The sequence below is a fragment of the Sceloporus occidentalis genome, unplaced genomic scaffold (assembly GCF_023333645.1).
Source record: "Sceloporus occidentalis isolate IW3139 unplaced genomic scaffold, rSceOcc1.0.p SCAF_10, whole genome shotgun sequence".
NCBI classification, from domain to species: domain Eukaryota; kingdom Metazoa; phylum Chordata; class Lepidosauria; order Squamata; family Phrynosomatidae; genus Sceloporus; species Sceloporus occidentalis.
In genome coordinates this window covers 23,334,727-23,360,662 of record NW_028316990.1, presented here as the reverse complement: position 1 = coordinate 23,360,662, position 25,936 = coordinate 23,334,727, and the positions used below count along the sequence as shown (strand labels likewise).

Here is a 25,936-nt window from a genome sequence, read left to right as displayed (position 1 = left end):
GAGAAGGCTAAATGCCTCACAGACACCAGAGCATTGAGCCGGGGCAGTTAGAGGGGTTTCAAAGTGCAATGTGTGTGTGTGAGAGAGGGAGGGAGGGAGGGAGGGAGGGAGGGAGAGAGAAAAGCAAGGGAGTGTGAATGAGTAGCTCACCTGGGCTGATGCTGCTCTGGAAGTAGAAAAAGAGGAGGAGGAGGAGGAGGAGGAGGAGGAGGGAGGGAGCCAAGGGAAGTGGCCAGGACCATCCGGACGAGCCCCTGCTTTTCCTCATCATCGCAGCCTCCTCCCTTCCACCGCATGCCCCAAAGGGCCAAATGGCCGGCAAGAGGCTCTGCTCCCAGGCAACACCTCCTCCTCATGCTCCTCATCTCATGGCCCCAAAGAGCCCCTTCTGCCTCCCTCACAGCCCTGAGAGGCTTCTGGAGAGACAGCTCTAGGCTCCCCCCCCCCCCAACACACTGCCTCACTGCTGGTCCTAGGCGACCCCTGTGAAAGGGTCTTGTGACCCCCAAAAGGGTCCCGACCCACAGGTTGGGAACAACTGAGCCAGGGGATTCTGGCATCTGGAGTCAAACACATCTGAAAGACCAATGTTTAGGAACCACTGATAGTTTAGCATATCCTTTGACCATAAAACCCACAAAAGACAGGACCTCCTTGAGCAACTGTGTAATGGGTTGCAGCTGTGCCCTTCCAATCCCAATAGCCACTGAACGGCTGCAGGGCTTTGCTGGGAAAACTCCTTCACATCCCTCCCTTGATTGGCAGATGCTGCTTTCCTGGATTGCCAGGTAAATACTTGGACGGAAATTTATGTTCCTTGAGCATTAAATTAAGATAGTCCATAAACTCTGAAGACTTGTAACACGTGGCATTTTAGGGATGCTAATAAAAGGCATGCCTCAAACTCTTTAATTTTTGCCTTGGCTCCGTTTTTGTGTGTATGAGCCATCAGCTCCTCTGGATTGATAAGGGAGGCTGAGCAGAACAGTAAATGGAAGTACATTAAATGCATCATTTGCCTAGAAAAATACCTCTTAATGCTCAGGAACCGCTCGGCACCCAGCTGCTGCTTGATGGACTTTTGCAGAAGGAAAGCCTGGCTGTGCTGCGAAGCATCGCCGTAGTTGGTGAGAAGGATTGCCAGCAGGAAAAGCATGTAGACGAGAAAATTCTAGCAAAAGCAAAAAGAACAGGAGCCATTATTCTGTGGGTAACAGCTTCGGGAGCTTGCAGCAGAAAAACTACCCGTGGATAATGGCACATTTTAAATATATATATGCAATCAGCCCCCCAAATCCTTGGATTATTTATCCATGGATTCAACCATCCACAGCTTGAAAATATTAAGTATATACATGAATTCCAAAAAGTAGAGCCCTCATTGCTGTGGCTTTGGAAAGCTCTTATTGTGAAGTGCTAGAACACTTCTAGCAATGGCTCTGCTGTGGTTCCCAACCTTTGGTTTTTTCAGATGATTTTGACTGCAGCTCCCATAATTCTGGACTCTTGGCCATGTTGGCTGGGGATTATGAACTGAAGCCCAAAACAAATGGAGGACTAAAGCTTGGGAACTTCTGCTCATTTACGTAAATTACGCAAGTTAGCACTTTGGGGACGCTTCCTGGAACGCTGCTGCCCCTGTGCCTCCCAAACACTTTGAAATTTTTATACAAAGAAAAAAAAATAAAGAGCCTAGCAGAATTGGCAACTACAAGTCATGCCACCTAATAAATCATGGGTGCAATATGTCTTCTTGCTGTGGGGGAACATGGAACATCCCTGACCCCCTGTTATGCCTGGTGCAAAAAGAACAGTGTTTGGTAATTGCAATGTCCGTGTTACTGCCAGCCTTGACTTATGAACTCTTCCTATTGCAAGACCAGAGCTAAAAGTCACCCCAACTCCATGGCTTAACCTTCTCTTTACTACTCACTTTGAGCAGGTTGTGCAGAAGTTTCACTTTCCTGGCTTCCTCCTTGGCCTGGAACAATGCAAACCCTTGAGGTGGCCGGACCTTGCCGATCTTCTCCGAAACATGCTCAACAAAGGGATACTCCACCAATGTGTCATCCTCCTCGGGGTGCAGACGCTTGGCCACCAGTGAGAAATACAAAGCCTCCACCAGAACCTGTGAGGAGCAGAGAATCCATTTCAAAAAATCAGCTAGCATGTTTACCGACAGCAACAAGGGGGGTTCAGATTTAGTGAGACAAGAGCTCCTTGCCATCCCTGTCTTAAGAAAAAGACATAAGGGTATATGCAATTCATGTATGGGGTTGAGTCGTCTTTATCCAAAATGCTTGTGACTGGGACTGTTTTGGATTTTGGAGGATTTTGGAATACTTGTGTTTGCAAGTATACACATAACGAATTATCGCAGAGATGGGACCCAAGTCTCAACACAAAATTCCCTGACGTTTCATATACGCCTTTTACACATAGCCTGAAGGCAATTTTATACGGCATTTAAAAAATAATTTTGTGTGTCAAACAAAGGTTGTGAATGTTGAACTATCAGAAAGCAAAGGTGCTGCAACTCTCAGCCACCTGTGAAAAAAAGTTTTGGTTTTTTGAGTATTTCAGATTTTGGAGTTATGGATAAGGGAGATTTAAGCTGTATATGTACCAGAACTTTATAAACAAATGTAGAGCAAATGAAGAAAGGCTTTTGGAATGGCAATGTGTGTCCTCCAGTTGCTCCAGAGTAACCTCATATTTTAAACTCTTGGGACTTCTGGCTGCCAGTCCTAATTTTGTGGTCTTTGAATTAAAAGAGGCCCCTGCTGCTGGCAGCCATATCTCCTGCCCTTGCTTTCCCAGGACCAGAATTTTCCAAGATGCCTCCAAGCAATGTTACACAACAGCAGCAAATCTTCTAACTTCCTTTCCCTCTGTTTTCCAAAGATGTGTCTTAGTGGTAAGCAAAGACTCACTGGAAGTGACTCTCAACAGCTCTTCCAAACATCTGGATCACTTAATAAGTTGCATTAGTGGTCTGTTTTAATTTTCCGCATTGCTACCTCTTTTCCCCACACAAAGAACAAAAGAATTGGGGACATCTGCAGAGAAAAAGAGGGGGGGGGGCACCAGACCAGTTCCAAAAACAATTGCATCTTCTGCCATTGAAACAGTATGAGGTCCTGAAAAATAAATCCCAGAAACATATTATGTGATCTATAAAAATCTGAAATTCAAGGAATAGATAAGTTGGAGCATGGCCTCCTCAGGTAATTTCAATAAGCACATGGCCAGATATGGGTGCTGACTCAAAGAGGGCACAAGGTGGCAAGTAAAAAGTCCTATCAAAAGTGGAAAAGTCCTATCAGAGAAACCTACAGCTCTTCTCATGGCCTACCTTGAGGGGTTCCCAGAGGACAAATGAGCAGAGGAAGCTAAAAATCCCTGAGATGAGCCACATGAGGGCCACGCTGGAGGTGAAACCCACACCGATCCACACAGAGACCCCGAAGCAGATGAGGAGGATGGCAAAGCTGACGGCATGTGCCAGGTAAGAGCACCAGAAGGGCAGGAGGCGCTTCCGGAGAGCATGGTCCACAACTGCCAGAGACAAAAGGCATGTGAAGATGGGTGGAAGAATTGGTGGAGAGATGCTAGTGACATTGAACTTCTGACATTGAACCTCTGTTGGCTGTGCTCTGACCTAGAACCGCAACATTGGCTGTGCTGACATGGAAACTCTGGCATCAGTCATGCGCTGACCTAGAACCTCCAACATTACTTATGCTTGGACCTAGAATCCCTTGCATCAGTCATGCTCTAACAAATCTCCAACATCAGCCATGCTCTGACCTAAAACTTCCGACATCAGTCATGCACTGACCTAGAATCTCTGCTGTTGGTGGTGCTCTGACCTATAACCTCTAACATTGGCCCAGCAGCGTCTGAGTACCAAAGCCCCCAAGATCCCCTTGCAGTATGAAAGGTTGAGACCCACTGAACTAGGCTGCCCAAGAAACCACAGCCGCCAAGCTACCTGTCCGCGTCGATTTGGCTGAGCGGTTGAGTTCCCTGCCAGGGATGGCTATCCCTTTGTCATTCAGCCTCTGCAACATGATCGTCTCCGTCTTCTCCCCGAGCATGTTGGATCTACCAGGGCAAACAAGATCATGCATGAAATATTTCGTTGCTGCTCATGGAATTTGTCAGGGGAAGGAGTCGCACACAAGCTGGCAGCAACAATCACAACACATCTGCATCCAGGGCCTTCAAGGTATCGTATCTCAGAGTTGGAGCTTCCTGCCCTGTTCTGTGCTCACCTACCGAGCCAACTGGGAAGGTTGCAGGATACAGGCACATATGTGGTGCATCTCAGCCACATGGGAAAGGTGTGCAACACTCCATAACCCAGGGACTCCTTCATACCCCTACATCCGCCATGGAGGAACTGGGAGAAGATACTTGCCCCCACCCAAGGATGCCTTCTTGCCCCTCCATCCCTGGATAGACTTACAGCCCTGAGATGAGATCTGTTTCGACCCTGCGGTGCTGCCCCACATCTTGCGTGTGAGGGAGGCTGCCAGCTCCATCTGCAAGAATTTGCCGTATCAGGTCTTCATCTGCAAGAGGAAGAAAGCATGCGCAAGGTGGCATTCAGCAACATCAGCTGCATCCATTGCTGGGAAAATGGGAGGCTTCCCTTGAGCTGAATTAGAACCTGGGCACAAGGGCAGCTTCCCATCCACAAAACAGAGGCAAACGTCGATGCCAGGCAAATTCAGATACGAGGTTTTTTGCTTTTCTCCTCACCTGAAGCTGAGAAGTATCTGGCCTGTGCCTGGGGATATCCAAGGGATAAACTGTCGTCTTCAGCAGCCAAAGGAGCCTCGAGGCCAAGGTGGCGGCTGGTCCTCCCTCTCTTCAGCTTCTGGATGGTGTTGCCCATGATGGACGGGTCACTCAGCAGATCCGGCCAGTGGAGAAGGGCCTCGTTGGATGGCCACCGGATCAAGCTGAGCCCAGAAAGACAGACAAAAAAGAGCCCACCATTCAATAGAGCTTTCCCAGAAATGTCTGACAAAGCTACAGATTCCAGAATTCCATAGCATGGCAGTTAAAGTGGTGTCAAACTGGAGTATTTTTGCAGTGCAGATGCAGCAGTACAGAACACAATATAAATCCTAAGAAACAAAGAAACTCAAAAGTATTTCTTGTACTCATGAACCAGAAAGAAAAAAACACACCAGCTGAGCTTTTCAAGAAATACAAAATTCTTCTTGAGAAATTACAACAAAAACTCACAAGTTTTTCAGGATGTATGTAAGAAATACAGAAGAAATAGAAAAGCTTCTTGTATTTGAGAAATAATAGTAACAATAGTACAACCCAGCAAGCCAGAGCCTTTCAAGAAATACAACCTGTCTCCTAGGAAATACTGTCAGCCCTCTGTATCCATGGATTCTTTATCCATGGATTCAAGCATCCACAGCTTGAAAATATATACATTCCAAAAGTAAACCTTGATTTAGCCATTTTATATAAGGGGCACCATTTTGATATCCCACTGTATGTAATGGGACCTGAGCGTGTACAGATTTTGGTACCCATTGGGGGTCCTAGAACCAAAGCCCAAAGGTCCACTGTAGAAAAGCTTCAAGTATTATTTGTACTGAAAAAAATACTTGAATACAATCTCAATAGATGCACCCCTCCCCATGTTTTTCAAGAAATATCAAAATGGCTCCTTGCATTGGCCTCATGCAGAGAGTGTCTTTCCTTAACCCCACAAGTATGCAGAATTGTTCAAGCGAATGACATCCCTACTTACCTTTTTGAATCATCCAGGAACAGATCGGTTTTTGTTTGCTCTGAAAAGGCCTGTAGAAGGAGAGAGAGAGTGAGAAAGCAAGAAAGAATGCTAGAAAGAGTACCATTAGGGTCTGCCCTCTGGATCTTAGTATAAGCCCCCTTCATCTTTCTCTGGGAACATGGCAACCATCAAGGATTCCACTGTGACACCCTCCCTGTCTCTCACTTCTGTTCGAAGGCCAGGAAAGTTGAGGAATGAACTTTCGAGAATTGAGGTATCTAGGTAGTTGTCGATCTCCAAGGACTGCTGGTCAGACTGGGCCAGAGACTGGCTGATGGAGACCTGCAAGAGAGAGGGACACAGGATGGGCCAAAGTCTTCCTCCCAAGGTCAGAAGGACCACGGCAGCCATGATGGAAGGGAGGAACAAAGACTTTGGACCTTTCCCTTTCCAGTTGCTCCAGAGACTGGGACACGGAGCAATGGGTTCAACCCACAGGAAAAGAGATTCCACCGAAGCTTTAGGAAGAACTTTGGATGTCCCATTGACAGTTTTCTTGCATCCTTACCTTGCTGCGTGCCATTCGGAAGAGAAAGAGAAGTGCCAGGTACAGAGGATAGACAACCAAACTGGACACCAAGCCAACCATGGCCGTCTCGCCGCTGATGGGAATCAAGGTGGAAATGGGCACGTGGCTGGAATAGAGATAGGAGGGGGTGAGTAAGGTAATCCTCCAATGCAATTCCCATTGTCAGGGAATTCCTAAGATTCTTCCACTAGACTTGATGGCTAATCTCCGATCTTTGGTTCACAAGAGGCACACTAATCCTGCAGTGCCAATGCAGCCTTTGAGAGAGGAGCCCACCTGAAGTTGACGTCTCCCACGACGCCGTACCAAACCGCATTGGCGCAGAGGAAGAGGAAGACGAGGAGGCAGCAGCAAGAGGCTCGCTGGACCCGGGTGAAGCGGCTGCGAGGAGGTCGGTCCCACAAGGACAACCAGACATGCTTCTCGAAGAAACCCCGCTGCAACTCGCCCACAAAGATCCGCAGGGAACTCTGCAGCTCCGTCTCACCTGGGGAGGAAAAGCAGAGGATGGGAAGGTGTCAGTCCAAGGGCTGGTGGGAGCATTTGAGCCCCTGCAGAGGGAAGGGATGCCAAGGAGACCTTCCCCAGGGTGGGCATCAGGTTTTAAACAATACAGTAGGTCCTTGGTATCTGCTGAGATTTGGTTCCAGGACACCCCCCATACCCCATGGATATCAAAATACATGGATGTTCAAGTACCATTAAATACAATGGTGTAGTAAAATGGTGTCTCTTATATAAAATGGCAAAATCAAGGTTTGCTTTTTAGAATTTATATGTATGTGTGTGCATGTGTGTGTGTGTATTAATATTTTCAAGCTGTGGATGCCTGAATACATGGATAAAGAAACAATGGATATGGAGGGCCACCTGTAAGCAACAATCTGCAGACTGAAGGGATGCTATGTGTCCTTTGGAAAGGAAAGACTTCCACCCGGTTCACTGGTACCACCAATGAAAACAGCTCCTTCCTACTTCAGACCTCCTCTTCTCAGAAGCAGAGCTCAGATTTACAAATTTTGTGGTGGCCATTTCTGCTCAACATGGGAATTCAGTAGCCCTACCACCCTGTGTGCCATCCCTCCTTCCTTAAAGGCCCTTGCAGACCCAAACTCAAAAGTCCCAGCCTCCAGCTCACCAGCCGCAAAGACCTCCTTCTCCACCAAGCCGTCGTTCTCCTCGCTCTCCACAGACAGCCAGTCGTTCACCAAGAAGTGGTAGGACTTACAAGTCTGCAAGTCCCTGACAATGACGTGTTGCAAGTACCATGATGGACTGAGCCCTGGAAGAACGAAACAAGATACAGGAGCAAGGCTTTTAGGTCAATTCTGGCTCCATCACACAGCCACAATCTCAAAACCTCTGCAGCCCTGGGAATAAAATTGGAGGACTCTCAAAACTGTGGTGCCACTGTTTGAAACAATTGCTTTGGGTCCACTCTGTGTCTCATTCAACTACTCACCCTTCAAACTCAGAGTGCATCTATACTATAGAAATAATGCGGTTTGACTTCACTATGTGACTGGCATGGCTCTATCCTACAGAATTTGAGATTCGTAGTTTGTTGATGTACTAGCATTCCCTAGCAGAGAAGGCTAAAACCTGTGAAACTACAAATTCTAGGATTCCACAGGATAGAGCTTCAGCACTTAAAAGTGATGTCAAACTGGATTATTTCTGCAGTGTAGATGCACCCTTAATTGTCCTGGGAATGTAGTGGATCAGAATTATGGAATCATTGCAAGAGAAGAAATGGAATATGATCTCAGATGCCCTGCTTGCAAATTTCTACCTCTAACTGCACCAATATCAAGGTGGGAGATTATATTTTACTCCAGTTGGCCATTGTAGTTCTAATACCATTGGAATGGAACACAGACAACTGCAATCACTTGGGGAAACCACAGCCATTGAAGATTGAGAGAGTGCTCTGGTCAAGGAATGGAATATTGTGGGATAAATATCATCAGGATAACAAGCTAGGGAGTGTCTTGAATGCCACATGTGAGAGGCAGATGTTGCCATATCAAGATATTTTTTTTTACAAAACAACAATAGTATATCTTGAGCCCCGCTTTCTGCTTTTCTTTCTATGCACAATCTTTGCAAGCACCTCCAAAGAAGGAGGCTGAAGCATTTCTTCTACCCATACAAACTGTGGGTACCACAGTCCAGCCAACCTTAGCTGTCCTGCCTCGTAACGCACCTTTGTTGTCGTGCCAGATGCGGATTTTCCACACGCTGCCCAGGCTCCGTTCCGTGGCGATCTGGAAGATGTCAAGGCTGTTGCGGCGGAAGGCATTCTCTCCGTCCAGGTGCCGATGGCCAGATTTGCTTTCCATCCCATACAGAGTGATCCCCACATGGGCCGTCGTACCTGGAAGAAAGCAAGGAGGCCATGACAATTCATGGGGAGACATGAGTCAGCTTTGCCCCATGTGGCACAGAGAAAAGTGACTCAAAGGTGGCCCTGTTGAAAACCTATGTTCAAGTCCGTCCTCAATTTCTCACTCTGTAAGTAGCCCCAAAATGCAGTGTGGTGTAGTGGTCTGAGTGTTGGACTATGACTCTGGAGACCAGGGTTTAAATCCCCATTTGGCAATGGAAGCCTCAGAGGAAGCAAAGGCAATCCTTGTTGATGTTGTAGTGTGCCTTCAAGTTGTTTTTCACTTATTGCTACCCAATGTCGAACCTATCTTGGGGTTTTCTTGGCAAGTTTCTTCAAAGGGCGTTTGCCATTGCTATCCTATGAGGCCGAGAGTGGGGCATGCCCAAGGTCACCCAATGGGTTTCCATGGCCAAGCCAGAATTCAAACCCTAGTCTCCAGAGTCATAGTCCAACACTCAAACCACTACATCACACTAACCCTCTTCTGGACAAATCTTGCCAAGAAAACCCTTGATAGGTTCACGTTAGGGTTGCCATAAGTCAGAAATGACTTGAAGGCACAACCACATCAACAAGGTAGGGAACTGAAGCACTTTGGCTGCTCATACAGACTGGGTTGATCCTGGAATGACCTAAAGGTGGATTGTTTAACTATAACAATCCACTTGCAAGTCATGCCACAGATTGGAAGTGTCAGGATCAGCCTTTCCACCTTTCCAAATCTCTCTGCGGTGAAAGAAGAATAAGCCAGGTGAGTTTAAACACCCTCTTGGGGGGTGTTCCCACTTGGCAGATAAAACGGATTATATTGGCGCGATTCTGATTCAGATTATGTTCCGGGAATAATTCGATTTTTTTCCATAGTTTCCATTACGAAAAGGGGCAAATTATCCCGATTCAAAATTTAGACCCTGTTTTCATTCTCATTTATTTTAAATCGCTTTATTTTAAAGCAGATTAATTTGCTCCCCATTCCCATTTGTGTCCGCAAGCTGTCAATCAAGCGCCTAGGCTTCAGACGTCACAAATATTGGGGGGGAGGTTTGGGGCAGCCAATGGAAATCGGCTGCATCCGAGGCTCTTCTGTTGTGTCTCCCCAGACTAGAAGGAGCCTCTATTTGTCCTAAACCCCTTGCTCTTCTGTGTCTCCCCATATTAACTGCCATAACTCAGTGCTAGGGAATCCTGGGAATGGTAGTTTACTATGGCACCAGCACTCTCTGGCAGAGGAGGATAAATGTCTCACAAACACAACAGTTCCCATAATTCCTTAGTACTGAGCCAGGGAAGGTTAAGGGGTCTCAAACTGTATTATTTCTACAGTGGGTTTGGAACAACAGATGAGTTTTTCCCCGTAAATTAAAAAAGTTGTTACTTTATAGTTTACTTTAGATACACACACACACACAAATATACATTCATATGTGTATATATATGTGCATTCACACACACACACAAATATGTATGTGTGTATATACCTATATGTTTGTGTGTGTTTATATATATATATATATATGCATGTGTGTGTGTGAGTATTCAAATATAAACATATGTGTGTATAAACATCTATCTGTCTGTCTGTCTATCTATCTATCTATCTATCTAGTGTGTGTGCGTGTGTGTTTGCCAAATCAGATCAAGGAGGAGAAGGCAGTGGGGTTCAGTAGGTAGAGACTATGCATCCAAAGCGCAGGTTTGGCAAATCGGATCAAGGAGGAGAAGGCAGTGGGGTTCAGTGGAGAGAGACTCTTTGGGGAAGAGAAAAGAGAAAGCTTGATCCCCCCCTCAGATCCCTGGACATCAAGGCTCTCCTGTGTCTTCCCATAGTTCCTCTGGAAGGAGCCTCCATTCCCCCAAATCCCTTTGCCTCCCCCATTGCTCCCTGGGCTGTCTGGGGGGCGATTAAGCAGGCATGTACTGCAAAGCCCATCTGCTGCTCAGGCGCTCAGGCAGAGGCGAAAAAAGAAAAAAGAATAGTTAAAAATGGTGTTCAGTGGCTCTCTTCACACATCGGTCTATGAATGTGGAGCAGAGGGGAGGTTGCAATCCACCGGGGTAAAGGCTATGCGAATGGAAGAAAATGGTGCTGGCGATGCAGGAAGAGAACAAAGAGGGTGACACCCCCAGGCCAGCCCCTTGAGCGCTGCTCCTCCCATCTCCAGGTTCCCAAATCAGACACCCTTGTCGTTCCCATTCGGATACAGCGAATCGGACCCCGGGATCAAAAATAATCCGCATTACTACTGTTTTTTAAACCGGTTTATAGGCATATAATTCGAATTATTTGAGATAATCCGATTTAGACTCGAATCTCTATGGGAATGATTCCGGGGCAGTGCAGATCTAATTCAGGCTTGAGTGGAAACGATACCCCCTATATTCGCATCATGATCCGCTTTATAGACGAATGGGAACACTCCTTGCTCCTTTTCTTCCTCCTCCATCATCGCTCTCCAGGGTGGGTTTTTTTGCATGGCGGAAAATGGATCAACTTGCTCCTTTGCAGCTGTTGCCCACCCATTGATCATGTTCCTTTCACCTTGGGAGGAACGGCAGATGGGCCAAGCCGGGTTCGCTTACTTTCCCAACAGGAGTGGTTCCAAACTAGGCCAATATTCTGGTGGGAGGAGATGTTTCTCCTGGATGTTCTCTCCACTGAGCGGCTGAAAACCTTCACAGTATGTTTCCTTTGCGTTCTGCTAAGAGCTGCCAGATGTTCCTTGGTTCCACCTTGGCCCATTTGAAGCAGCTCACTTGCTCACCAGCGTGTGCTTTTGCACAGAACCTCTGCCCAAGCCGAGGGTGGCCAACACCCATATCCAAGAGCCGTCCCACCCATATCCTTTTAAAAGCGTCTTGCTCTGGCCATGAGGAGCAAAGGAAATTACACACCTAAGAAAAGCAGGGTGGCTGCTATTCTTCCTTTACGGAAGGGGCGTGCAACTCTGGCAAGTCTGGAGTTGAACTTCTTTGTTCCCAGAACCACCCAAATACCAACAGAAAAACAAAAAAGCCTATTTCTGTTTTTTGAAACCTGGTATTCGTTTTTAAAACGTTAACGGTGCAGGGGTCTCCCAAGATCTACTGTATAAACTCATATATACATCTAGAAATTTTAGTCAGAATATTGACCCAAAAAAACTGAGTCGACTTCTCCATGGGCCAGTATATCTGCTGTACTTTAACTGTTATTAAAAAAGGAACCATCCTCTGGTGAAAGGGAAGAGTGTAATCTTTCCTGAAAATACTGATGCCTTCTATTCTGTCTTCCATCCAGCCTTTAAGGTGAGCACAAACTTGCTGGAATATTCCAAGTCCTTTGGCACTGTTTTCCTTTGCCTCATCCTTTAGATCCTTTGTTACATGTCCCCAAGTTTTACCCTCTACTTGTGCATGGGTCATACAAAAAACCATAATTTTGGCCTCAAAACCTGCTCTCGATTTATACGTGAAGTCAACTTATAGTCAAATATATATGGTATTTAAAAGGTGTCACATTCTCCCTGGGATGACAGGCAATCCATTTTCTTTTCACCAGAAAAATGGCGATCTGGAAGAATGGGCTGCAGGTTGTGGAAACAAGCCTTGGGGTCCATCCCTTGCAAGGTGGCCAGGCATCCTCCTCCTTTTACAAGACATTTCAAGGTTCAATTTCCAAGACATTTCCTCCATTTCAACCTTCTGTCCAGGAGGAATTTCAAAGATGTCCTCCATTTTGACCATGACTAAGAAGCATGAATTTACATTTATACCGCAGCTACTAACCTGACCCCTTGCCCCAGCCTGTTTTCACCAGGATCTCGTACTTGTAGAGCCCGTTCTTGCCACAGAAAGGGATCACCCCGACGCGGTTAATGTCGATCAGGTCCAGCTTGTGCACGATCACGGCAGCCACGGAGTAGGTCACAAAACAGAGGGCACACGTCAGCAGGACAATGTAGTTCATCCCCGGCCCTGGAGGCTGAGCAAAAGGAAACACGGATGTGTTGAAGATGGCTGTACCTTTGCACTGTCATGTCCTCCTTCCAGAAAGTGGACATGGACTTGACTCACAGACAGAAGCAGTGGACCTGCTGGGACCTGGGGCATGAGGAGGTTCCAGCTTATAATTTTTTAAAAAATATACAATTAAAAACATACAAAAGTGAATATTAAAACAGAATTAAATTTATAGTCTAAAAGTCTTACAGGCTTTTGATTCAAAGAAAGGGCATGAAATACAACCACTATCACATGACAGGGAAAATCAGAACGGTAATATCTCTGACTGGACTCACAGGCCGCATGAACTGGACCGAGTGCGGGGGCACAAAAAGGCTTGCTCCGAAGGCGGTCAGATGTTGGGTCAAGCAGACAGCCTTCTCAGGAGTGGTCCCCTCCAAGGGCACCAGGCCCTCCGTCTTCCAGCGGACCTCTTCGGCGCTGAAATATTGGCACAAGGATCCATACAGACCCAGAGTCACTTCCACGGGAGACCAGAGGAAGTGGTTGGTGATGTTGAAGTAATAATCCATTTCGGCGTCATCGGTACTAAAAGGAGAAAGGGAACCAATCGAGTTGTCAGAAAATGGGGCAGGATGGAAAGGGAAGTGGTGGCCCTTGACCAAGTGCTGTGGGGCAGGAGCTAAAGAGCCAGTGAATCACATAAACAGCCAATGAATCACATAAACAGCTGCTGCTATGGTCCTCATCCTCATCATTATCCTCCTTATCCTCAACATCATCATCATCACCCTCATCATCCCCATCATCATCATCATCATCATCATCATCATCACCATCTTCACCATCATTTCTATCATGTCTCAAGGACTCCAAGCAGCTTACAGAATATTTTGTCATTGTCCTTTGCTTTCAAGTTGATTCCAGCTTATGGTGACCTTAAAGCGAACCCATCACAGGGTTTTCTTGGCTAGGTTTGTTCAGAGGAGGTTTGCTTTTGCCTTCCTCTGAGGCTGAGAGAGTGTGACTTGCCTCTGTGGGTTTGCAAGAATGAGCAGGGATTGGAGACAAGGGTTCAAATTCCAGCTCGGCCATGGAAACTCACTAGGTAACCCTTAGGCAAGTCACACACTCTCTGCCTCAGAGGAAAGGTAAACCTTCTCTGAACAAATTCTACCAAGAAAACCCCACAATAGGTCTGCTTTACGATCGCCATAAGTGGGAAACAACTTGAATGCACCCACAAACCCAATTACTCGCATATGATTTTCCACTTACATTGGGGAGACAAAGAAGGTGTATTGTCGGTGGTCCCCTTGGGGTCTCCTGTTCATATCCTCCAGGTGGATCTCCTTGGAGGCTGTGCAATTCTGCTCAACGTTGGGCTCAGGCGAGTGAAAGAAACAGACGGCGATGAACGGCTCCTTTTCGCTGGACACGTAGCGGTCTGGCCATTGGGAAAAAGAGAAATGAGAGATAACCGGAGTGAGAAGCCATTCTGGGAGAAAAGCAGTATCAAACTGCATAATGTCTGCAGTTCAGATGCAGCCCAACACCTGGGCTCAGTTAAAAGGATCTGTGATAAATGTGACCAAGGGGCTTAGTCATTTACCTACCGTTGAGGACGCTGAAGGTGACTTGGAAATACAGCCCGGCTTCAGGGTTGCCGCTCTCTAGTCTAAGCGCCACGTTGACTGAACCCCCTTCCTCAACCTCAATGCTCCCCACAGTAATGTTCTTCTCTTGGGGGTCCACCACCATGACGGTGATGGCCTTCTCCGGATCCAGGCTCCCCACCGGTATTTCCGTCCCGTTGTTGTTTTGAAACTCCATGGAAGCCACCTCCGAGGAGACGCTGTAGTTGGCAATGTAGCCAAAAGGAAAGGGGTTGTAGTCCACGCGGATCATGACCTGGACGACATCTGTCATGTTGGAGAAGGTGGTGTTGAAAGATGGGGGAATGGAGAACTGGCACTCGGGGTTGTCCTCGTAGCAAAGCAGTTCGAAAGGGTCGGCCCGTTTGCCTATGGCCGTGATGTTGGTGCCGGCCAACTCCAAGGGCTCTTCGTTGAGCACCCGGGATTTCATCAGGATGCGCATCAGGTCAGTGGAGAGGGCATAAGCTTTGGAAGCCACTTCCATGGGACGTTGGCCGCTGCAAAGCTCTTGCGGCTCTGACTCCCGAGGAACAGTGTTGACAAGGTGAATCAAGTCCCCTGAAAAGGCAGCAGGAAAAATTCAGGTCATTGCTAATGCTGCAGCAAAAATTATAGGGTGCAATCGCAGAATCATATGGTTGGAAGAGACCCCAAGGGGACATTCAATATAATTCTCTTCTGCCATGCAGGAAGACACAATCCAAGCCTTCCCTTTGACAGATGGCCACCCAACTTCTGCTTAAAAACCTCCAAAGAAGGAGACTACACCACACCAATGCATCCACTTAGTTGTGCACCTTCAAGTCGTTTCCAGTTTATGGTGCGACCCTAAGGCTAATCTCTCCTAGGATTTTCCTAACAAGATTTACTCAGAGGAGGTTTCCTTTTGCTTTCTTCTGAGGCTAAGAGAGTGTGACTTCCCCAAGTCACCCAGGGGTTTCCTTGGCTGAGTAGGAATTCGAACTCTGGTCTCCAGAATCATAGTCAACATTCAAACCACTACACCACACTTAATGCAATATTAAAGGTTAAACCTTCCTCTTCTGCCCTGTTAAATAATGGGACTAACAACACTGGCTAGTGGTCATGATGGCTATACATCATCTCTGGTACCAAGGTACTGTTGCCTCTGTGTAACAATTTCTGGAACACGTGAGCTTTAGGATGCAGTTGCAGTTGTGAGCTCCACATCCACACACCACAGCACATAGCTGCAAATATATAAATCTAAACGGGCATATAAAACACATGAACGTAAGGGGAAATAAATATGATGTAGTTCTGGATAGCTAAAGAGCAATATGCTAAATGTTAATTAGAGTATGTGCACAAAATTAAAGGTGATGGAACATTTGCAAGCCCCAGATGTGATAATTGTGAGCTAAGGACATTCCTGGAATGCACTGTTATGTTTCTCTAAATTAACTACCTGACACCAAACTGTGCTCCGGAGAAATTAGATTATATTGGCAGGTGTTAGCTTACACATTATCGATGCTGCCTGGAGGGTTCCATTAAGAAGCTGGGCTACCTCTGAAGGAGGTTTCCAATACAATGCTATCATGTTCGTTGCAAGTTCTTCTGTCTAGCTATATATTTACCCACCGTCTCTGCAAACAATCCATTGTGGATTGATTTGTGCAACTCTGTCCTAATAATTAACTTTTTTTTTTTTGCTGTTCTTGCTAACTGCCATCGAATCAACTTCGACTTACACAAACCCTAGGAATAAGAAACCTCCAAGTCACTCTGTCTTGCAAACTCAGGGACTGTGGCTTATTTGGTCACTTCTATCCACTTGCAATGTGGTCTTCCTCTTTTCCTACCTATTAATGATTTCTTTTACCGATATGCTAACCAAAACTGCATTATATTTCTTCCTCCTCCTAGTCTTAAATTTTACATCCTCATTTTGTTAAGTAATCTGCACTTCTGTGCTTTATGCAATATGTTCCTGCAGTGGTTTATACAACTGCTGCCCTCTGATAGTGTTTCTGCTTATGCATTTTCTATGGGAAAATGTCTGTCCATGGGGACAATGGAGGACCTCCGTTTGGTCCAGCAGCATTTCTCCTCTTCCTCCGTTCTTAGAAACGATGGAGACAGGACCTTTCTACCTGGGACGCTCAGAAATTTCAGCCCTTTTGGAGAAACAAGGGGTTTCTCCTTTGGAAGCACTGCTTCCCATGCACTTACCCATGATGTTGAGGATGTTGTCAGCAATGGTGGTGGGAGTCATGGTCCCCTGCGTGGTCTCCCCTTGGAGAATGGCCATCATGCTCTCCAGCTTCTCCAAGGTCTTCATCAGGCAATCGCGGCACACAAACTCCTTGTTGGCCACCTGGGGATTGGACAACCAAAGAAATAAAAACCAAGGACAGAGAGGACAGCATCTACATTCCCAGGCTCATTGAACTACATTATTGTTAAACTCAAGGTTTGCTTTTTGGAATTTATATCTTTTTCAGAATATTTACGTTAGCCGCTCTGAGAGCCTTTGTGGCTGAAGAAGGGGTATAAATACAGTACATAATATTTTCCAACTGTGGATGCTTGAATCTGTGGATAAAAAAAACAGTGGATATGGAGAGCTAACTATTAAATTCTAGCCATAAACTATTTAAAAAAACAAAAACCAGACAACTTTTGGCTGACGAAGAATAACTCTGTCTTGTCTGGATTAAACTTTCAAATAAATAGGTAGCAAACTCGAGTGATGAGTTTGTGGAACTGTAACCGAAACAGGCTGCTAAGGTACAAGAAGGAGGTGCAAACCTGAGGGCTGAAGAACCACAAAAAGGGTTTGGGTTTAAGCCACCAGGAACCAAGATCCAAGGCTGCACTCCAAATATCAAAGACCGTGAAGGCGCATACCGTGCATTGGGCCAACACCGCTGCAATCTGCTGGATGTCATCCACCGTGTTCACATTCAAGGAAACCAGCGTTTCTGTGATGTTCCTCCGCATCCAGGCCCTGAGTCGGTCTTCTCTCTCGGCTTCCGGTTTCGAATGTATGGAACACTCGTACTTTGGGAGTGAAAAGGTAGATATTCAAATGCTTGTATTAATTAGGGTTCTTGAGAAGCAAAATGCAATCCTGGGCAAAGTAGAAATAAGACTGGAAAAACTAGCTGTTGCAAAGAACAAAGAACAAGTACCATAACAAGGCAAAAGGTTTAGCCAGCTTCTATGCAGTTCTCAATTCCACCTTCTTTATTTATCCAAAGACTTTGATTCTAGCTTTCCTCCTGGAACTGGGACTCCAGGCAGCTTGCAACAAGATTTAAAAGCCAAGAACAGATAAAAGCAAAAACAAACAAACACAAAAAACTTTATCATGCTAAAATGTAATTAAATTAATCATAGCATTAGAAGGTTATTGTGCTTTTTAAAAAAGGAATTTAGAAACGCCATCTGTGACTTCCACCCTCAGCCTCTCCGCTGTCAGCATTGCCACTCCAGGTTGGGTTGCTTCTTCGTACCTCATTTAAGATGGTGATGAGAGCCAAAGTGTACTCAATGACCTGCTGGGGGTCTCCTTGCTTCACCAGGCCCTGCAAGACCACCTCCGTCTGGTTGTAAAGCCACTGTGGGAGGCTGCTGAATCCCTCGGGGACGCTGGGCAGGGTGATGGCCATGGAGCTGGAAAGGACAGCAACTTATCAGGGCTCTGTTTTGCAAAAAGGCAAACTCCCTGCAGGTAGAAAAACAGCCCCATGACAGCCCTCCACCCCGATAGGTTAGCCTTCAACATGCAAGGTTATTATCTGTGCAAATATGGGGCAGCACTAAGTTCATTTCATCCCCCTCAGTACAATCCAGTAACAGATGGATCTGGCAACAGATGGATAGAAGAGCAAAGACCATCAGCAGACTGACCTGGCATCCCTCTTGGCTACCAACATGTTTTCAGGCTCAGTTTAAAGTGCTGTTCAAGTTGGCTTTTAAAGCCCTAAAACAGACCTAGGCAACCCAGATGTTGTTGGACTGCAACTCCTATCTGCTCTAACCAGAAGAACTGATGGTGAGGAGCTAACAGCAGATGCAATCCAACATTAAATCTGGAAGGCCAGAAATGGTCGATTCTTTCTGGAAATAAATTTGCCTGAAACTTCAGACAGCACTCTGCTCTCTGGTTCTCCAGGAAATATCTTCAAAGATCTGCCATTGATAAAGTCATTCCATCTCACAAACACTCTCTCCAGAAAAGTTAATCAGATTTGCTGCTGCTGCTGTCAAACACCTCAGTATGAGGATGCAGCCTTCAAGGACCAAAACCTGAAAATAAATCCCAGGAAATCAAGATGGCTGAGCATGCATTTCATTTGTCTATAAGGCAGGGTGACCAGATGTCCTAACTGCAGAGGAAGATAAGGTACCGCAAAATGTAGGTCATGCATGAAAAATGTTGGACGTGACCAACTAAAAACCAAAAACATGCATAGAAATAAAAAAATGTATGCTTCTTAGGCTCAAAATGGAGGACATTTTGGAATTCCTCCTGGACAGAAGGTTGGAATGTAGGATTGGTCCTGGAAAAGGATTACATGTCTGGGCACCTTGCTGCAATGTCAGTGGTGGGACTCTATGGAAGCTGGATCTAAAAAGTCCCAATAGGGTCCACTTTCTGCACAATGTTCGGCACCTTTTGCTCTGTAGCTTGCTATTTTCTGAGTTGTTCTGATCTGACACCCTTCGCCATTCACACCTCCTGCTTTGTGCCAAAGCCTTGTGGCTACCGATCAACACAGCTCCTTGATTTTAATCAGTTCCCTAACATCCTCCTAGAATGAAATCACTCTCAGGGAAGAAGAGCAAATGCAAAATAAATGGCCCATCCCTGCATTTTCCATTTGTCGCCAAATGCCATCCATTCATCACCCGGCAGCTGTTTGTTACCAATGAGAACAGGACACCAAATTATTTTCTTTCTTGAGCCGGAACAGGCTGGGCCCAAGGCCTCCTCCCTGATTTACAACCCAAGAACAGCTTGCTGAGAGTATCGATCTTCTACCTGTCACCCAAAATGACGCACTCTCTCAAAGGAGTTGTAAATCGTCAGAAACAAGTCAACCGTTTTCTCGGCAGATGGGGAAGAGAAACGGCTTCTGGTCACTGGATGGAGCAACCGCTGGTGGCCAGTGGCTCCCTTGTTGGCAAGGAAAGGCAGTGAGTCCACACTGGACTTTAATCTGACTTTTAAAGGTGTTATCCAAGGAAATGAACCTATTGTTGGGGGTCAGGGTTCAGAACCTTGATTCTGGTAGTTATATGCCTTCAAGACAATTGCAGTTTATGAAAACTGTCTCCTAGGTTTTATTCTGAAGAGGTTTTCCCTTTCCTTCCTCTGAGGCTAAGAGTGTGTGGCTTGTCCAAGGGTCCCCTGTGGGTTTGAATGGCTGAATAGGGATTCAGATCTTGGTCACTCAGAGTCCTAGTCCATCACTCAGAAAAATACACCAGCTTAGCTCCAAAATAAATAAATAAAAGGTTTTCTTGGCTTGATTTCTTCAGAGGTAATTTGCTATTGCCTTCCTCTGAGGCTGAGAGAGTGTGAGTTGCCCAAGGTTCCTCAGTGGGTTTGCATGGCTGAGCAGGGAGCAGGGCTAACTGCAATCCCTCTGAGCATCCGGAAAGGAATTGGACAAGTTTTGCAAATATTTGAATGGAAAGCTCGAGGTGGAATTTGCAGAACTCCCCAGGTTCTTGCAAATATTTGCATGGAAAGCTTGCAAAACTCAGGTGGCCATCCCGGTTCCTTCCTTCCCCTGGAGAAGGAAAGCCCTTTACCTGTTGAAGGCCACAACGGTGGCTCCCAGCTGGTCCTGCACCAGGACCGAGACCGACACCAGGGATCCGCTCTCCTGGAAGCCGGGTGGCAGGAAGGCTGCGTGCTCCGAGTGGCTGCCTTTGTACACCCAGAACTCTTCACAATGGCCGATCCGGCAGCGAGTGGACAGGAGGATGTACACCAAGGGGGTGCCTTCGTTCTCTGTATCCCGCCAGCCTTTCCGACAAACAAAAACACACAGTCCGTTAGGACACCTGCATTTTGACGGAATCACTGGAGAGAAAAGACAAATCCACCCACCCACTGCACAATTCTACTCCTCCTTTCCAGAAACACATTGCTCAGGTATGAAATCTGAAAGTAATGGATGGAGTTGCACCCAAGTCTGGAGGTTGTTGTGTTGCAGAAGAGAATGAGGACATTGCTTTCCAAATAAGAATCCTCCCACCCTGAAAAATAGTTTCCTTCAGTTCCAAATTTCTAGCATCGCAGAGAGTGAGACAATTAAAATCATTCACAGCTAGAATTCTTCTTGTATTTCACATTCCCTTGGCTTTCCCATTTTTATTTGGATGCCTAGCCTCAATTTCTAAATGCTCAACTGAAGTTTTAAGTCGCTATATTGCTGGAAATTTGGGGACAGATAAAAATTTCATCCTTTTGCCTCCCTCTCATATCTGCACACCTGTCTGGGTGGATCTTCTAGAAGAGGCATAACAGTGTGTTTGCTACTGAATCACAATAATATTTGATGGTTGTATACAAACACTTAACATGGAATACAACACCCTTTCTTCAAGAGCAGAGAAAACCAAATGCTTTAGGAGAAAAAAAAGAACATGCAAGACATTCCTGTTGTTGTGTTGAGATTTTTTTTTCTCCCAAACAGACCAAAACAAAGATGCTTGTCTTATGGCAGCCTTGTTTGCAGACATTTTGGCTGGGTTTGCAGACTATTCACAGGTCTCCCCAGTCCAAGCATCTATCCAATCCCAAATGCAGCCTCTCTTATCATGCTGCATCAGAGATGTAGAAACCCAGGGTTTGTCTACACTGGGGGAAAATGCAGAACTCACCCCAAAATCGATGCTCGCAATGTACAGCTATTTCTAGGGAGATGCCACAGTTTTTGGCCCCTAACCCAACTTTGCTCTGAACTAAGCAAAGTCAAGGGAGAGCCTAGTCTTTCCCAGAAACACCACTTAAAACACCACAGGAATGCACACACCCCCCCAAAAGGAAAAACTTCATTTTCAGAAAAGCCCTGAAGAGAGAAATTGTCAGCTGCCTTTTCTTTAGGAACCTGTCAAACCAGACAAAATCTGTTCCCAAGACCAATGTTGGGTATCCCCATGTAAGTCGTCCTCACCTGTGCATTCAAAATGGATCTTTGTGGTCAAAGCTTGTACCGGACCCATTGGGGACAACCAGCAGGATCCCCCAAAGGGAGGTTGGTTTGGAAAGAGGTCCATGGAAGCATATCCTTCCTCTCCTGTGGTCAGATCGGTGATGTGGAGCGTGAAGGTGTAGCCCTCGCCGTCCTTCAGTGCCCATGGTCTCAAGACCAGGTTCATGCCCATGTTGCCCGTCGAGGTGGTGCTTCTGTCCAAAACCAGGGTCTTGTTCTTGAAGCTGTGTGCTGCCCACCTCTGCATTGAGAGCAAGAGGAAATATGCAATTTAGAAGTCGTAGCCGGACACACTGGACAGCTGGCCTTCCTCGTCGAACTCAAGAATGAAATATGGCAGGTATTTCAGGACAGAATCCAGGGAGACCCAAGAAAGTGCCAGAACGTTCAGCAAGGTTGATTAGCCGGTTGGCTTCAGAGGAATACTTTCTTTTTATAACTTAATATTCCAGTATCTATTCATAATGCCAGTTATTTTTATATACATATATACATACACTCAATGTCTGAACTTATAATTAGTGATATTATTACTAATGAAAAATAAAAAAAGAAAACATCTAAGTTCAATTCTTGTATTAGCATGATACTTCCTTGACTTCCCCTCTTCTTCTTTATGAAACTTAATTTCACATTGACCATATTGTCCTTTTTTAATATCAATCCAATTCATCTCCTTAATTTTATTCTTAGCATTTTTCATCTCCTTTTTTATCTCCCTGTTTTCTTTTTCTTGTTGTTAATATCTTTAATAATTTATTAATTTAAATTTATTGCATCTAATTTCTGTCAACTCTTCATGTTTCACTCCCCCCCCCCCAAATATGTAACCAATAGTCACAAATTATGGATTTTGATATAACCCATGGATAAGTTGATGCAGTCTTATCAGCCATGGATAAGTCAATGCAATTGATAAGGCAAGGAGCATCTTTGTGGTGGCATCTGATCTGACTTCTGCTCACAAAAGCAACCAAAACAAAAGAAAAGATTCTAGATTCCTCCTCTCTGTTGTCATCCAGAACCATCATCTATCAAGAGCCATCTTACCCCCAGTTTGGAGTTATTCTGGCAATTCAGGCAGGTTCCCTCCAGATAAACATAGGAGCTCCGGCTGACTGCATAGACGGACTGAGCTTTGCAGGAGATGCACTCCAAGGATACAATGGGGACGGTTCCTTTCTTCAGCAAAACCTGGACCAAGGAGAAGGAGACGGAAGTAAACATTCAGAAACAGGGATGTACATGTTCCATCATTTCGCCCGAATGTACAAAGACAATTAATTTCTGTGTGTCCTCCTGACTGTGGGAGAAAATGAGTGTTTCTGCACAGTATTGGCTTTGTGTAGGGCTTCACCACTGGACTATGACTAGAGACCAGGGTTCAATTCCCAGCTCAGCTCAATATACAGTATGACCCCAGTGTCCATGGGTCCGGGAACCAGTTTTACGTACTCATATCTGAGAGAGAATGTCTCTCTAGGCATCTGGAAGTTCTCCAATGCGATTCTGTGATCAACTTAGGTGACCATAGAGTCAGGATGGAGGACCTCCAGGTGTCTAGAGAGACCACCTCTTTAGATATCTGGAATGCAACTCTATGGTCAGCATCCACCAGAAATATAGGGTTCACTATTATCTGTGATTTTTTGCTAAGTCTGGGAACATATCCTTTGTGGATACTATATTTAAACCAGACCAAAGAATGACCAAGGTGCAGCATTTTGAGCACTGGACTAGGACACTGGGAGACTAGGGTTCGAATCCTGACGCAGCCATGGAAACCCATTGGATAACCTTGGACAAAGTCACGCTCTCTCAGCCTTAGAGGATGGCAATGGCAAACCCCCTCCAAAGAAATCTTTCCAAGAAAAACCCATGATAGCTTCACCTTTGAGTCACCATGAGTCAGAAATGACTTGAAGGCACACAACAACAATAATAATTTGCACACTATTATTAGAAAGATACTCTGTTAGAATACTACACTCTGTCATCTCAACTGGAGATTTCTCATTTGGCTAGAGAGGAAACATCCGCTCAATATGCCTCATTGTACCGGAACAGAGATGCATTGTTTCTTGATTATATTTCAATAAAATCTTCTTCTTTTAAAGGACCACCTAGAAGTACAGAAGGAACCAAGGGAATGGATACAGATGTGCAAAGTTATCGCCGCTTGTATCAGAAATTCCTGGGCCAGGGAAAAGTCCCACCCCTGGGTTTAAAATGTTGTGTTGCTCTGGGTTTAAAATGTTGTGGCTAGTCCTGGAAATTCACAAGAAATAAACCAGGGGCCTTTTCACATCGGCAATGATTGTGATATGATTGCATTTTAACTGCCTTGGAAACATCCTGTAGTCTCCTGGGAATTCCAGCTTTGAGAGAGGCATTTAGAATTAGAGAGGTCTAGTGCCTCACCCAGAATTCAACAATTAATGTAGTGTGAGTGGATCCCAAAACATTAGGTACACCAATTACAAGTATAATTCCTGCAAAATCCTGAGGCTTATGGACAGTTCCTAAGCGCCCTGCAGGCACCAGATCCTGAGGGATCTTAGAAACTAAGCAGGATCAAGCCTGGTTAATACTCTGGTTCCAGATAACCAGACTGTTAAACGCTAACCACCCCAAATTTCTTTCTGGATACTGTGGTAAAATTATCTTCAGGATGAATTCCCAGCCATCTAGATCTTCCTTGGCCTTAATAGCTATTTTTCACAGGAGTATGAACTGGTAATAGCACCTCTGAGGATTCTCCCTTGGCTAAGAAAATCCTATGAAATTCATGGGGTCCCTATAAATCGACAGGCGACTTGGAGGCACACACACAGACACACAAGGTGCTGTATAACGTGGCAGACTTTTAAAAGAGACCAAACAAAAAAGTTATTTGCAGCTCAGGCTGAAATCTCAGTCTGTTCCTCCAGCCTTTTGCAAATTCCCGGGGACAGTAAAATCATTGTTTTGCATTCATGTCTGCAAGCGAGATAGTACGGAATGTCCTTGAAAGACTATCAATTTGACTTGGGTTCCTTTTTTCCCCACCCTTTCCTTCCAGCCTCCTGTTTCCAAAAAGAAAAAGAAGAAGAAGGAGGGAAGGAGGGGGAGGGAAAGGGAAAGAGAGAGATCAAGGCGGTCATAGTTTCCACTCTGCAGACGAACTACATCTCTTTACTTGCTGCCAAGTGTCTCCTGAAGCAGACCGGTGATAGAAACCATAAGGTTTCTTGGCATGCAAAGGGCTCACTTTGTTTTTTAGGCTCATCAAAAGGCATTTTCACGAGGAGGAAAAAAGCTCTCCGAGCAATGAAGGAAAGGAAAAGGAAGAAGCAGCTTATGGCAAAGACTTCTCCAAAAAAAGGAGGAATTTATTTGTATAAAATAGCATGAGCTGACTTATAGGCACAGATGGAAAATTAGAATGGTTTTTTATAATTTAAACAGACTCTGGAGACCAGGGTTCAATTCCCTGCTTAGCCTTGGAAACCTACTGGGTGACTTTGTGGTTAGCCATACACTCGCAGCCTCCCAAAAACTTGTGATAGGGTTGCCATAAGTCAGAAACCACAGGGACATGAGATGCCATCATCCACAAGGGATTGTTTGGCAGAAAAGGTGGGGTGGGAAGGACTCTTCAAGATGCCAACCGTTTGATTTGTAGACTCGGGGCTCATCCCTGCCTTCCAGACGGAGAGGGCGAACGTATACTCCACATCTGCTTCCAATATGGCTCTGGAGACGGTCACTACTCCTCCCATGGCACTGAAGTTCAGAGCGCACTTGGACGAGGAGCTCTGCAACAAAGGCGGAGGAAGAAGAGGAGGAAAAAGGGGGAGTGAAGGAAAGACAGAGACAACATTCAACACTGGCCTTTAGAGGAAGCAAGACCCTCCTGCCCTGCAAGACCAAAGCCCCCATTTTGAGTTGGAGTGTGTCAAGGTGTCTGAATTCAGTCGCCTCCTCTCACCTTGTAGTTTTGGAAAAGCATTTCAGGATCGTTGTGCATCACAAGCTCACATGATATAGGCTAATGTAATATGTGAGGCTGCATTGATAGAACCACAAAGTCTATACATGCTATGCAGTTATAGCCATTTAGTACCACTTCAACTGCCATGGCTCCATGATATGGAATCCTGAGATGGACAGTTTTGGGAGGGACTTGGCATTCTTGGATAGAGAGGTCTAATCCCCTCACCTAAACTAGATCTCCCAAGGTACCCCAACAAAGAGGACTGTGACATTAAATGAGGCTACCTTGGGAATTATTGTCCGGATGAGCCTGTGGGCCACAATTTATGTACCTTGACCTAGAGAGGTGGGCTGTCACTTGTTGATGGCCAGGACCATTCCAAGATATTTTGCCACCTGAGCCAAAGGACAAAATGG

At 45.7% G+C, this 25,936-nt stretch overlaps 1 protein-coding gene across 1 annotated transcript in view; it reads right to left on the bottom strand.

Annotated features, from left to right (window-relative positions):
* PKD1 (polycystin 1, transient receptor potential channel interacting) overlaps positions 1-25,936 on the bottom strand; it is a 102,595-nt gene that overhangs the window by 14,836 nt on the left and 61,823 nt on the right. Inside the window, exons 16-38 of the mRNA XM_089540766.1 lie at positions 25,195-25,341; positions 22,595-22,738; positions 21,506-21,785; positions 20,136-20,352; positions 17,828-17,987; positions 17,220-17,372; positions 16,542-16,686; positions 14,304-14,903; positions 13,966-14,134; positions 13,023-13,275; positions 12,511-12,706; positions 8,563-8,733; positions 7,495-7,638; positions 6,633-6,843; positions 6,336-6,462; positions 5,993-6,109; positions 5,786-5,835; positions 4,768-4,970; positions 4,472-4,577; positions 3,995-4,107; positions 3,356-3,558; positions 1,934-2,128; positions 1,032-1,171 (exon numbers count right to left, since the gene is read on the bottom strand). Coding sequence (XP_089396892.1) covers positions 1,032-1,171; positions 1,934-2,128; positions 3,356-3,558; positions 3,995-4,107; positions 4,472-4,577; positions 4,768-4,970; positions 5,786-5,835; positions 5,993-6,109; positions 6,336-6,462; positions 6,633-6,843; positions 7,495-7,638; positions 8,563-8,733; positions 12,511-12,706; positions 13,023-13,275; positions 13,966-14,134; positions 14,304-14,903; positions 16,542-16,686; positions 17,220-17,372; positions 17,828-17,987; positions 20,136-20,352; positions 21,506-21,785; positions 22,595-22,738; positions 25,195-25,341 — 4,244 coding nt within the window. The remainder of the gene's footprint in view (positions 1-1,031; positions 1,172-1,933; positions 2,129-3,355; positions 3,559-3,994; positions 4,108-4,471; positions 4,578-4,767; positions 4,971-5,785; positions 5,836-5,992; positions 6,110-6,335; positions 6,463-6,632; positions 6,844-7,494; positions 7,639-8,562; positions 8,734-12,510; positions 12,707-13,022; positions 13,276-13,965; positions 14,135-14,303; positions 14,904-16,541; positions 16,687-17,219; positions 17,373-17,827; positions 17,988-20,135; positions 20,353-21,505; positions 21,786-22,594; positions 22,739-25,194; positions 25,342-25,936) is intronic.